Below are 14,160 nucleotides of genomic sequence, written 5' to 3'. Positions count from 1 at the left end.
TACCACTTTAAACAGTCATCACTGTGGGCAGAAGGAGGATGCAGAGGGCAAGAGGCTGAATATGGAGGAGGAGGAGGCAGCTCTGGGGGAAGGAGCTACTAATTCAGTTAGTGTGAAAGCCCTCCATGTTCAGGGATGTGGCTGTGGCTGATCTTGGGCCTTCTCTCTCCCCTATAGCTGCCTCCAGCCTCCGCATGTGCCCTTGGCAGGTTACAAAGAGAGCACCACAAAGCAGTTCCCCCCAACCTGACATCCTCCCGATTTTCTGAACTGCAACTCCCATCCACCCCTAGATGGCATGGCCGTACAATGTTGGGCCTGATGGGAAGTGTAGTCCACAACAGCTGGAGGGCAGAGCAAGCAGAGGTCACCTAACCATCTTTAACTTCAGAATCGCTGTCTGCACCCAGGATAAATAGCTGCAAAGAGAGGAGACCTAAGAAGAGGAAACAAGAGCCTAAGTCTGCCTAAACACTGCAGATCATGTCTCTGGTAGTAGAACTCAGGACTCCCCTTACCGCAATTCCAATCGTGGCTTCTGAGTGTCGGGGAGGTGGTGCCCTGTGAGGTCAGTGTGACCCCTACGCTCAGCAGAGCCTCTCTCTCTTCTTTGCAGCCAATGATGCTTTATATCCAGCCCATGAGAGTCTTCCCACGTCCTACTATCAAAGTCCCAAAGGCTACTGCTATGAATGCCCCATCCCCTTGCACCCACATCTTCCCCTGACCTCCGCAACCATGACTATCTCTGACCACAGCATTACAAGCCTTGAAGGTGGCCAGCTGTTCCCAGTAGAAATCCCCTCTCTCTGGTCCCTTCCTTGCTCCATGACTCCTGCAGACAATCCAGTCTTCTATTCTGTAACCCCCATGAGCGGTGGCAGCTTGCAACCACAGGAAATCCCTACTGTCTGGTTTGTTCCCAACTCCATGTCTCCTGCAGACGATTCAGTCTTCTACCCTAACGCTGCCCAGAATGCCTCACAAAATGCTGCCCTGAATGCCTCCCTGAATGCTGCCCAAAATGCCTCCCTGAATGCTGCCCAGAACGCCTCCCTGAATGATGCCCTGAACGCCTCCCCAAATACTGATGCCCTGAACGCCTCCCCAAATACTGATGCCCAGAATGCCTCCCTGAATGCCGCCCAGAATGCTGCCCTGAATGGCCCTGTCCCATTACTAAATCTCTCAGACCAAGGCCCTCTAAACAGTGCTGATGTTGCTCAGCAGTGGTGGGCATCTCGACCCTTCTCCCCTCCAAATGTGCCAATCAATGCCTACTCGTGTCAAGCATGGCCTGCCATGAACATGCCAGCGCTGCGCCAGGCATTGGCGTTGGGGCAAGCAATGGGGCAGGCACAGATACTGGATCCAAATTATGAGCAGGTACTGGGGGAGGCACAGGAAGCAAGGCAGGCCCACGGAATGGCACTGAGGCGGGCAATGAAGCGAGAGCAGCAGCAGCCAATGGCGCAAGCGCAGGCAATGGCGCAGGCTCCAGTAGTGACCCAGGCACCAAGACTGACGCGGCGGCAGGCAATTGAGAGGGCACGGGCACAGCAATGGGCGAAGATATGGGCAGCAAGGGAGCAAATAGCACGACGGCAGGAGATGGAGCGGGCGCAGTGGGCCCAGGCGCAGGCCCAGGCGCAAGCCCAGGCGCAGGGAAATGCATACGCACAGCCTTTAGGATTGCCAAACTTTGTCCCTTTTGTACTGCAACCCCCACCTCCGGGTAGGAAGGCCAGGCCCTCCCCTTTGCAGCCGCCCCCTTCAAACACCACGTCACCTGCTGCATGCCTGCCAATGCAGTTCCAGGCTACTCCACTCCAAGCCCCAGTGGACCCGCCGAAATCTCCCGATGTGAACCCGAAGGAGCGCAGAGGCTCCGCTAAGCAAGAGCCCTCTAAGAAGACCAGCAGCGAGAGCAAAGGACAAGGTGAGAGGGGCCAGAACAGGCCCGGAGCGGAGCGGGGCGGGCCGATGGGGGGGGCGTTCACAAGCGTGTCTCCTGGCCCGTGCCAGGAATTGCCACTAGACTGCACGCACAGCCTCGAGGACACCTCCACGGCAGCTGTCACTCACAAACCCCGAGCGCCTGTGACGACAGCAGACAGGGCAAGCCAGGGACAAAGGGCCCGGAGAGCCGGCTGGGAGAGGGGAAATTCTTTGTGGTCAGAGAGGCCAGCCGTGATTCGTCCCCAGAAGGCCCCTTGGACAGGCGAGGTCGCTGGGGAGAAGGGAGCAGGGCCGGGAGGGAGCCACGAGAGGCTTGGGTGTCCGGGGAAGCCTTATGGAAGCAGAGGCAGGAACACAGCCTGGCGGCTGCGTGCGGGTGCTGGCCAGAACGTAAGAAGAGCCTGCTGGATCAGGCCAGTGGCCCATCTAGTCCAGCATCCTGTTCTCACAGTGGCCAACCAGGTGCCTGGGGGAAGCCCGCAAGCAGGACCCGAGTGCAAGAACACTCTCCCCTCCTGAGGCTTCCGGCAACTGGTTTTCAGAAGCATGCTGCCTCTAACTAGGGTGGCAGAGCACAGCCATCATGGCTAGTAGTCCTTGCAGGAAAGGGAAAGTTTCCTGGTGCCGGGAAGAAATCACAGTGGGACACTGCAGGCCAGCATCAGCACCTGGCCAGTCTTCAAATCATGGTCGAGCCACACACAGGCTTAGAGTGGCTACCCTTCAGTGCCTACAAGCAGCTGTAACTCCAACCTCCTGTACTTGGAAGTGGTGTTAAGGCACCTCCAGTTGAAGATTGCCCCTTTGCTACAAAATGTGTGCAACTGGGGGGGGGGATTGACACATCACGAGAAGCACACTTTCTCAAAAGCATGCTTAAACTGCCCACTTTTATTTTGAACAAGAAGCCAGCCTCAGTCCAGAACATGCTCACACAGTGGTGCTGATGGCTGCAAACAGCCCTGTGAATCTGCTTAGGACAAATGGCCCCTGGCTGAAGGGCTAGTTGTCTTTCTGGCCTGTGGGTGACCAGCTTCTTTGCCCTCTAGCCTGTTGCATCAAATGAACTCTGTGTTTGTGTGACACACAAGCTGAACAATGAGAAGAAATAAACCTGTTAGAAGGTTCACAGTTCAACCCCCCCAAAAAAACCCTAAATATTTTTTTAATCTTTATTTTTATTTAGAAGCGTGTATACACTACTCAGTGTGGCACCGGCCAGGACCATGGCTTATATTGGGGTTTTTGATGTGGATTGGTGCATAAGTCAATAAGAGACAACACAGGCTGGCTTTAGGGCACAGGACCTGGGAAGCAGGGAAGGGCAGGGGGTACTCTGCTGGTGTCAGCACAGGGTGATTTGGGGCATCGCTACTGGGCTGCCAGCTATGGGGCCCCTGGGACTGTGTGAGGGTGACGGGCTGGCAGTGGAGCTTGACCCGGAGCAGCTCTAGGGCACTTTACCATGGGGGGCTGGCCAGGGTCACGCTCCTCACTGACTGGAAATATCCTTGCAGATACTGGGAAGCAGGAGCGCATTGTGGGTGAGATTGCCTTCCAGCTGGACCGCAGGATCCTCTCCAGCATCTTCCCTGACCGGGTCCGCCTCTACGGTTTCAGTGTCCGCAACATCCCTGAGAAAGTTGCACAGGTGAGGAGAGCCTGCTGCTCCTGCTCTTAGCCCTGGCAGGGCACCTCAAGGTGGGGGCATGTGCAAAAAGAGCCTCTCCGAGAACCATTGGAAGGGGCTGGACATTCAGGCCAGGCAGAGTTGGATACCTGTGGGTTGCCACTAGTGGGCTTCAGTGTCTCTGCTGAGCGTAAATATTAGACAGGCGCCATCTCTGTTATCTTTTCGGCACCTGCTGAAGACCTTCCTCTTTCAACAAGCCTTTTAAACAGAGACCTTATTCCAGTATGTGTCTGTGTTGGGATGGTTTTTTTTAAGATTTAAAAAAAAAGTAAAAAGATTTTTTTAAAATGTCTGGTTTTTAAAGATATTTGTTTTTAATATGTATTGAATGTGTTCTTAGTGTTTTATCGCTTGTTCACTGCTCTGGTCTCCTGCAAGGGTGAGACAGAAATTCAATAAATAAATAAACAGCAATAAAATTGCAATCACATAAAATATCAAAACCTTTTAAATTGGAATTAAAGTAATCAACATCAAACACTCTACTAAAGCAGGATATAAATCATTTCACATTCTGCGGCCGAGGTCTGGGCACAAAAAGATGCCTCTTCATCAAGGGCAGCTCCAGTCGCTGGCGGCGCCTCTGCTTCAGGTTTTGGGCAGAGAAAGGCCTTTTCACCACCTCCTCCCCCCACCTGATCTTTCTGATGGTCAAACCAGTTTTAGTGTGCAATGTAGACATGCCCTAAATGGATCTTCCTACAACCTCTATACCTTACAGTATAGATACAGGTAAACTAGTTAACAGGGATTCCTGGGAAATGTAGTTGTGTGAGGGAGGTTGCAAACAGTACAGAACATTTTGCTTCCTTACTGGACTACATTTCCCATGATTTATTCAGGACAGGAATGGGGAGCCTGTGGGGGCCCACTAGACATCTTTGGTCTCCAGCGCCAGTCATCCCCAATGTTTGGCCATGCTGGCTGGGGCTGGCGGGAACTGGAGTTCAATAATATTGGGGGGGGCAGGTTCCTCATCCCTGGGTTTGGGGGATCACACAGTCACAGCATTGGAAGGACCTCAGGGGCCATCCAGTCTAACCCCCTGCCAATGCTTGATAGCTTGCTTCCAGCCTCTGCTTAAAACACACACACCCCAAATGAAGGACAGCCCACCACCACCTCCCGAAGCAGCCTGTTCCACTCTTGAACCACTTGCACCACCAGGCATCTCTTCCCAGTGTTTAGTTGAGATCCTCTTTCTGTCGCAGAGTGGCAAAATGGGGAATGGAGAGACTGAGTGAGCCTTTAGGTGTGTTTGAATCTTTGCTAAAGATTCCACTTTCCGTGCAAATTAGTCAGACAGAGACTTCAAGCTTTAAAATAAGAAATAACTACTTTATTCTGGAAGTACATACTTGATAGGAAAGAGTTCTACATCTAGCTAACTAGCTAAGTTGGAGATGCAAACACTGGGCCTAGTGTTTGCCGTCATGCTTGGAGGAGAGAGACAAAGAGAAGATGTCTGCTCTCCCTCTCAAGAGAAAGAAGAAGGAAGATGTGGTCAACATCCTAAGCACATCAATCTAGCAGGAAGGGAGAGTCAGCAGGAGGTCAAAGGATAGGTATAGCCTAGCAATCAGGAGGTCTCCTCTCTAGCTACCCTTTTAACCCCATGCAGTCCCAACCCACCAGTTGGAGTTGAACCACATATTCCAACACTTTCTTGGGCCAAACTCCACATTACAATCAATACGCTTTTTAAGAAGTGTGCTAAGATTGGACATTTTTGCTTTGAAAGAAATGTGTTGTGCAGAACCCCAATTCAAATAACCTTTTAAGAGAACCCCTCCCCCCCAAAAAACATGCTATTTACCTCCTAACCTTTTTTAGGGGCAGGTGGGTGGGAGGCTTTCAGCAGGAGACTAGCACAGGACCCAGTTAAGTGTGGGATTCCACAAGGCTGCTTCCTCCTTACAAATAGATGAGGCCAGTTTAAGCCCACTTTTCAAAAAGCATGTGTATTTTAAAAACACTCCAGAATTGCAATCTCTGCTGAGCTTGGATTTTCTGGTTCTGCCTTTCACTTGAAATGTAGAAGATAAAACTGGTTACGATGGGTCTGAGATTCCCCTCCTGAAGCAAGCAATGTGCTCCTAGACCCACACTAAGTCTCACTTATTGGGGGGGGGGGTCCCCAGGAATGCTGAGCGGGGTAGAAAAGGAGAAGGGGGTGTTTGCCAGAGTGTTTGAATGTAAATATATATTAGAGTCTGAGGATTGTATCCAGCTTAATTTTGATCTGACTAGACCCGTTTAAATGAATGAAACTAAGTTAGTCATGCCCATCAATTTCAGTAGGTCTACTCTGAGTAGGGCAAGCATTGGACACATTCCTGAGACTTTTGCCCCGCACTGCTTGGAAAGGGGTCAGGAGCTGAGGCTCAGTCCTTGGCATCTCCTGTTAAGCCATCTGAGGCAGCCGGTGGTGCCACTCTTTGGAGAGCCAATGCCGGTTGGAGGAAATAGCTCTGGGCTGGATGGACCAAGGCTCTGTGTCCATCCAAGGCATTGCCTTCCTAGCTTCATGTGCCAGGAAGGGCTTTCTATGCTGAGACTATGCAGAAATTTTGTCCATTAGGATGTGTTTCCACATCTTTCACGGGGGGGGGGGCTCATATTGTTGCTGCTGCTGCTGCTGTTATTCAGTTGCTTTATACAGAAGAAAAAAGCCTGAAAGTGGCTTGACAAGATAACATCATTTGTCGTCTCAATGATGCTCCTCTCTCCGCAGAGCGGAAACGACCCCTTCCTGCAACTGACTGAAGAACAGGCTTCTACCATAATCGAGCGCTACAGCAACATCATGGACCGCCTGAAGCACCTGGGCTATGACCCAAACGTCCACCCCACCCTGACGGAGCACATAGTGAACACTTTTGGCATCCTCCGAGATCGGCCAGACATGACCGGCACAGAGGCAACTGCCTACGACGTGCAGTATCTGCAGGAGGTGGTCAGGAATACAGCTCCGGATGACATGTGTGGGAACTGTATGCTGCTCCTCAGCTGCCTCCACCAGCTGTCACAGGATGATGGGAAGCCCCTGTTCATCTGGTGAAGCAACCCCAACCCCCTACCGCCCTCCTAGAATGCACCCTACTGCTGCAAACACAATAAACCATCTGAATAGGCCTGGCAAAAGTGTCTTGTGCCGAGTGTCTTCCTTATGTAACCTGCAGCCACCTTGCACCTCCTTCTCCTCCTGCAGTTCCATCATTTGGGAGGCGGCCAGTTGGTCCTCTTGGCCCTGAGCTGGCCGCCTTCAAAACCGTATTAACTGTAGTCGAGCTCGAAGATGAGAGTGAAAGGGGAGGGGCGATCATGATGAGAAATGTACTGAACTGTATTTTTTGTAGAAGGATTTAAAAAGAGCAAATTGCTGGCACTGAGAGAGGGGTTTCTTTATGGAAAATCCTCTGCTTGTGGTATAGCAAATCTGATAAGCCACTTTTGTAAGCGACAACTATTTCTATAAGCTATTATTATGACAAGCTTTGCTACTAAAATATAATCAGTGTTATGACGCTCTGTGATTTTGTACTAACTCCATTCTGTAATCTGTATTCTACACCTGGAATTAACACTTGGTTAGTAAATCAAAGAACTTTTCATCAGTCTGGTCTTAGAAATTCATTTTTATAAATAATTTCTGTGTGCCTTAGGTTTCAGTAATGGGACAATTGCCAGGAAGCAGCTGAACTTGGAAACAAATGCTTTTAAGTAAAAGGAAGTCTGTGGCTTCAACGTCCAGGAGTGTCACTTGGGGGATTCTCAGGCAAAGCTTCATCTGCCACAGGGTGTGATGTGAGCAAGACATCCCTTTCCTCACCTGGTCTCCAGCACAGCAGCGCAACTTACTCCCTCCTCCTCACCCCTCCTAGCCTCCCTGGCCTTTTCCTCTCCCTGTTCAGTCATCCATGCGGCTCTTCTCCATCTATGAAACTGCGTTGCTGGCTTTCTCTCTTCCGAAGTCAGACTGGGAGGGGGTGATTCACAGAGACCACTGATGCAGTAAAATTAGCCTCTCAATAATACTGTTTTCATTTATGATAATTTGATTGTTGGACTGCAGATTTCACTCAAACGTTGACAGAGCGGTGGCTGAGGTGTCCTGTTACAGGCCTGCAAATTTTAACAAAAAGGGGAAAATGGAGTGTAAAGGGTCAGAACCCCCCCCTCAAATATTTAGACATGTTGCTTACAAAAAAATAAATAATAAAAATGGGGGAAATATGCATTTGAACATAAATATGGTTGGTTATATGAAAAAAATGGATCAGCAACTGAATAGAGAAAAGGAGAAAATGTTTATTTGTTGGAGATTGGCAACAGTTAATCTCAACAAGTTAAAGTCAACAAGCCTTTTAAGTTGAGACCTATCCCAGTCTGTGTCTGTGTTGGAATTGCTTTTTAATATGTTCTTAAACCTTTTTAAAATGTTTTTAATCTTAGAAGATGTTTTGAAAGCTTTTTTTTAGAAATGTTTTTAAAGATGTTTTGTTTTAATGTATTCTAAAGTCTGTTTTATGGTGTTTAAAGTGTTTTTAGTGCTTTTGTTTGCCGCCCTGGGCTCCTGCTGGGAGGAAGGGCGGGATAGAAATCAAATAATAAATAAATAAACAGCGAAAATGTCACCTTCACTGCCAGTTAACTCCCCTGCCCCCACCCTCACTGCTATCCATAGGGAGGGATTGAAGGAGGGTCTCTGGGAAAATGGCAGAACATGGAATCACAGTTTCTGTGAGCTAAAGAAAAAGCTCTCCTTACAGAACTGGTGATGTGGGATGTGAGGCAGCTTTGCAATGCCAAACTTGAAACTGTATTGCTAGGCAAATTGTTCAAATGAGATCATGAAGTGGTTACCCCGATATCAAGCCAAGATCAGGAATAAAGGCAGAATAGAGTTACTGCCCAATGAAAGTACAATGTTTCCTCCAGTTAAACAGAGACCAGGGAAAAGTGTTGAGAAAATGACTTTTTAAATAAGGGGTACCTTGCTGAAAACTTGGGATCAGTCTGTAAATAGAATTTGTCCACCCAGATTTCACCCAGAATGCTGATCCCGGTATGTTTGATCTTTACTTAATATATGATTACCAGCCAGCAAAATGCAGGTGGAGGTGGGCTGGCAGAGACCCTCTGTGTCTTGCCAGGGCAGGATCTTCCTGAAATGACCTATTTCTTCCCCCCCTCCCCACACACACACCCTGGTCTACTACTTCTCGGGAGGGGGGGGCTTCCCCCTGGGCCATTTCTTCCTTGCCTCTCAGGATGGTTTTCTCCTGGGGCCAGAGGAGCCCCCCGCCTCCCTGCACCGGACCCTGGCCACTGCTGGAGATGTGCTGGAGGTGGGTGGGCAGGAAGCAGTGGGAAGCGCGTGTGTGTGTGTATCTAGCAGCCAAACCAACTTCTCCCTCTCTCTCTCTCTCTCTCTCTCTCTCTTGCACAGATGATGGCACAGGGCCTCTCTACCTCACAGATGGTGCAGCTGGGAATCCCAGCCTGCCTCCCCAACGTGGCTTCTGCTTTGAGTGCCCCATCCCATGGCACCCCCACAGGGCCCAGCTGGCCCTGCCTGGGGCCAGGCCCAGCTTCCCACTCACCCTCACCCAGACCGGATCTTCCCAGGCCCTTAGCAATGCTCCCATCCCCCTCCCATCCCCAGCCCAGAGCAGTACCCCTTCCGCTATCACCTCCCCAGCCCAGAGCCCCCTCTTCTATGGATCCTCATTCTTTGGCTCTCAGCCAGCCAGCCCAGATTTCCTGCCGCTTTACCCTTCCCCGCCCAGCAGCTCCCCAACCACTCGCCAGTGGCTCCCCCTCCCAGAGGTCTCCCCGAACTACCCAGCCCATAGCGCCCCCTTCAGGGGCTCCTCATTCTTTGGCTCTCAGCTAGCCAGCCCAGATTTCCTGCCGCTTTACCCTTCCCCAAGCCGCCCCAGCACCTCCCCAACCACTCGCCAGTGGCTCCCCCTCCCAGAGGCCTCCCCGAACTACCCAGCCCAGGGCCCCCTCTTCAGGGGCTCCTCATTGTTTGGCTCTCAGCCAGCCAGCCCAGATTTCCTGCCTCTTTCCCCTTCCCCACCCAGCACCTCCCCAGCCACTCGCCAGTGGCTCCCCCTCCCAGAGGCCTCCCCAACCTACGCCTTGGCCCTCCAGAACTTCCCTTGGGGCACCCAGAGCCTGCCTCTGCCCCCACCCCCCAGCGTGTTCTTTCTGCCCAACTACAGCTTGCCCATCATCCACAACCTCAGCGAGGACTTCTCCACGGCCCAAGCATCTGGCCAGGGCCAAGGCCAGGCACAGCAGTACACCCAAAGCAGCTCAGACACCTCAGCGGGCAATCCCAGTGACCAGTACTGGTGGGACTTGTACGCGCCACTCCTGCCAGAGGAGACCACCTATGGGAGCGCCTTGGCCGCGCGGGAGCTCTTCTCCAGCTCCAGGCAAACCCCGCTGAGTTTGGGAATCACATCTGACCAAAGCTACGACGTGACTGCTCTCTACAGGCCTCTCCGGCCCCGGCCTCCCCTGCTGCAGCTGCCCCCCCCAGGCTCCATCTCGCCCCCGCCTTACTCCTCCATCCCAGTCATCCCTGGGAGGATGGGCCCTTACTACTACTACCCCTCCCCTGCCTACATGCAGAGGTACTTCCCAGAATTGTACCGAGAGGTGTACGGGGACCAGCCCCCCGTCCTGGTCCAGAACCAACTCACCGCCCAAGTCCAAAGCCAAGCAGCAGCCACAGCGGCAGCCACAGCGGCAGCCCAGAGCCCGCCAGCTCAGGCCCTCGGCCAGAGCCAGCAGATGGGCATGAGGCCAAAGGAGCGCCGCGGCGCCGACAGACAAGCCACCTCCCTGAGCAGCGCCAAGTCCAGCCATGGTAAGGGGGCGCGGGGGTGCTGCAGGGGTGATGTTTCCTGGCCGTGACTGGGCACGGAAAGCTGAGGTCCTCACAGATGGCCGCTCTCCATGGGTGGCTCTCTCACAGACCCGGTGCCACGGAGCCCGATGGTGTGGTGTGGTGCCCATGGACTTGGGCACCCAGAGGTGTAACATTGACCTAAGGGCCACCTTCGCTGCTTGTGACTTGAGGAAAGACCCTTCTCTTTCCTTTGGAACTGGAGGCAAGCCTTTGACCACCCTTGGGTGAAAACGTGGCCTGGTGACCAGGGGCCAGATGTGTTGGACGAGCCCAACGCCAGCAAGGCTGCACGAGCAGAGCCCTTTGGGTGTTGGGAGGAAGAAGGCCCCGGGTTCAGCTCTGGCAAGTATCTCCAGTTGGAGAACCTCTGGCAGTACAGCTGGGAAAGCTCCTTGAAGGGATGGGGCCATCCCAAGTAGATCAGCCTTCTCCAGCCTGCTGTTCTCCATGCTGGCTGAGACTGATGGGAGCTCTAGCCCTCCAAAATGCCTGGAGGGCACCAGCCTGGCAAAGCCTCAAGCAGTCTTCAGCTCGGAGGCAGCAATGCCCTTTCCTGGTCTGCTGTACAGGCCGGCCATGGGCCTGCCTGCGTAAGGCGATGTCGGGACCCCTCCTTGCTGGCAGCTGTGCACAGTGGGCATCTCCTGGGCTGGACCAGACCTCCCACCATCTTCTCTCCTCTCCAGCCCTCTGCCCAAACACAGGCAAAAAGGAGACTCGAGACTCCAGACTGGGGGGCTTCACGGAAGAGAGTAGAAAGTCCTCTGTAGCCCTGATGTGCACCGCTGATTTCAGGTCAGGCAAGAATTGTGCCACCCACAGACAGGTCTGCCTACCATTCATTCATTGGCAATCACTCGTGGCCGAGTAAGATTGTCTTCCAGGGTAAGGTCTTTAACAGAGGCCAATTCTGGATCCACACAGCCTCTCAGAGTGAGGACATAGGTTTCCAGATGGAAGATGGACACGATTAGGATTTGTTTGTGCTTTCCGCTTAGCTCATTTGTTCCGTGTTCGTGCTTCTCGACCCACACTGAAAACTGTGCCTTTGGGCTGCCATTTTTCTCATCACCTTGAGGAGGGGCACATCCCCCTCCCAGACGAAGAAACGGCTCTCTGTGTTCAGACATGATCTATTGTGGTCACAAAGAGAAGAAAATGCTTCTGGAAGTTAAGCTGGTCCATGGCGAGGGCAAGATCCTTCCTTGCTCCAGCTCAGGATGCTTGCTGGGGTGGGAGGAGGTGAAGGGGTGCCCCTGCCTCCTCCTGCCCTTCCAGATGGCTGCCTTGGATGGCACCACAGAGCACGACCCGCGCTGGCAGCTGCTTTGCCATGCGTGGCTATGTTTCTCCATGTTTACCTGCTTTCTAAAGCAGTTGCAGTTGGCCACAGCAGTTAATGGTGGCAGCAAGCTAACCTCCGCCCGTGTCACATCTGCACACTGTTGCCCATCAGGGATTTTGGGGTGGTGCAAGAGTGTTTGGTTGAAGCTTCCGAGTGAGATGACAGGCTTGTAGAGACATATTTGCAAGACCTTTTTTGCCAACGGAAATGCTCACCACCTCTGTGACGTGGGCTCCTCTTGGGATACAGTTCCTGCATGTGAGATATCCTCACTCTGACTGGATTGCAGCCTGAGGATGTGAGCAAAGTCCTTGGAGTCGCTTGGCTAGCCATCTGGGTGCCGCATTCAATGGATAACTTACTGCTTACCATACACCATTGGAGGAGATTCTGCAGTCCATCAGGATGTGGTGAAAGGCTCACAGAGCGCGCACGAGAGAGAGAAATCCCCCCTCTCTGGAAAAGGCCGTGGTCCGATCAGTGCCGGAAGCAGCGATTCCACCAGCTGCTGGGAGGAACCACAGGCGGGGAGGGGGGGAGTGCTGCTCTTGCCCTCAGGTCCTGCTTGCCGGCTTCCCCTCGGGGCGCCTGGTTGGCCACTGTGAGGGCAGGATGCTGGACTACATGAGCCCCCTTTGGCCTGATCCAGCTGCTGCTGCAGGACTCTAAAGAAGGCTCTGTAGAAAGCCCTCCACAGACCCACCCACTGGATCCACGGGATTCCAGGTCACTCTCCTCGTATCTTCTACATCTGGTTAGCATGACCCAGGGCTCGGATCCACCCGCCTCAGGGGAAGAGGCCCCAGATGCTAGAGACACATCTGCTTGGCTTTGGAAAGAGCAGCTCTTGGGGCCTCCTCAGGAAAGAACACTGCAGCCCGAAGAAGAGGCAGGTTCATGGGACGCTGGCTCCCACTCCTAGCAGCTGCTGCCATCGCCGCCAAGCTGCTAAAGAGAGTCGGGGCCCTTTGAGGGTGGAGGCCCCATCATTGTGGGGACAGAGCTCCCTGCCTAAAAGAAGCCAAACCCCTACTGGAGGTGCAGTCCCATTGGAGCAGCAGCCACGTGAAGCTCTGTGGGGTGCCAGCCGCTTCCTTGCCAGCCCCTGCCTTTGCTTTGCCTGAGGGTGTTTCTGGAACCATCCCTTGCTGGCCACTGTAGAGCCAGGCCTTGGGCTGCATTGGATCAGGGAGATCGGAACCCACCTCCTGCCTGGAATTGGATCCTGGCTTGACCGGTCTCTGCTCACCAGACGCTGAAGGTGGCCTTGATTGGGATTTTGCTCTCCTGGAACCGGGGCCAGCTGTGCCTCGCCTGGGCTAGATCCCTCTTCCCAGCAGAGTCTGCGGGTTGAAACAGGGTGCTGGCTAAGCGACGGAGCCCTAGGAGGCCGCTTACTTCTGGATTTTGTGGATGAAAGAAAGGCTTCAAATATTTCCACCTCGACATCAAGGTGAAACTGAGCCAGAGGTTGCGGCAGGTTCGCTTTTTGGAAACCACAGCACAGATGGACAGATGCAAACGACCTCTTGCTAGGCACAGACTGACCACTTCTAGGGAGAGAAATTGGTTTGGTTCGGATTTTAATGTCAACCTGCCCATTATGCAGTTTCTGAAACAAAATGCAAACCGAAACAGCTGTCCTTCGAAATTCACATTTCTCCAGATTTTGTGTTGCAGTTCTCCAACCAAATAATGTGGGCAAAAATACATATATTAGGGGGAAGCGTGTATAAAATACATATATTTCTGAAAATAACATTAAAATGCATTGCTGGGAAAGATTACTTGTATGCTATAAGGACAGTACAAAAAAATACCAAGGTGATGTAGAAATGTAGCGAAAAGGAGACACCGAAATGGCTAGACTTGTCTCTCCCTCCCTCCCTCCCCACTACGCATGTGCCCCCCCCACCTTCTCACTACCATATAGTAGAGAACATCACATTCGCCACAGGTACCCTTGCCCATCCTGGTTAATCAAATCTGCCAGAGGGGGAGTGGCTGACTGGTGGGCATATTTAATTGACACCTCCCTAAGGGAAGGTTCTATGCCAACCTTGTTGAAGGAGGCGGTGATAAGACCTTTGTTTAAAAAGCCTTTGTTAGACCCTGCAGATCCTAACTGTCAAAGACTAGTCCCCCTGGGGTCCCTTGTCCTTAGCTGTTTGCTTCTGAGAACAGTCCCACCCCTCTGGGCCACTGCTTCCCAGGCAAACTCTCCCTCTTTCAGGA

The 14,160-nt window shown here is 52.5% G+C and overlaps 2 protein-coding genes across 2 annotated transcripts in view; both read left to right on the top strand.

Moving 5' to 3' along the window:
• Window positions 1-14,160, top strand: part of LOC133375531 (speriolin-like) — a 100,855-nt gene that overhangs the window by 67,656 nt on the left and 19,039 nt on the right. The window lies entirely within an intron of this gene.
• LOC133375530 (speriolin-like) lies at window positions 1,178-7,263 on the top strand. The gene is made up of 3 exons (XM_061607224.1): window positions 1,178-1,939; window positions 3,477-3,610; window positions 6,387-7,263. Exons 1-3 carry the CDS (start codon window positions 1,303-1,305, stop codon window positions 6,711-6,713), a joined length of 1,098 nt encoding a protein of 365 aa, XP_061463208.1. The 5' UTR covers window positions 1,178-1,302; the 3' UTR covers window positions 6,714-7,263.

This window comes from Rhineura floridana, chromosome 1, assembly GCF_030035675.1.
Source record: "Rhineura floridana isolate rRhiFlo1 chromosome 1, rRhiFlo1.hap2, whole genome shotgun sequence".
In the NCBI taxonomy this organism is placed as follows: domain Eukaryota; kingdom Metazoa; phylum Chordata; class Lepidosauria; order Squamata; family Rhineuridae; genus Rhineura; species Rhineura floridana.
The sequence above is the reverse complement of the archived record's forward strand: the minus strand, read 5'-3'. Positions and strand labels throughout refer to the sequence as shown.

Coding starts and splice junctions, on each gene's coding strand:
- LOC133375530 (XM_061607224.1), top strand. CDS start 1,303: ATGAACATGCCAGCGCTGCGCCAGGCATTGGCGTTGGGGCAAGCAATG. Junction 1,940..3,476: donor CAGCGAGAGCAAAGGACAAG/GTGAGAGGGGCC, acceptor ATATCCTTGCAG/ATACTGGGAAGCAGGAGCGC. Junction 3,611..6,386: donor TCCCTGAGAAAGTTGCACAG/GTGAGGAGAGCC, acceptor CTCTCTCCGCAG/AGCGGAAACGACCCCTTCCT.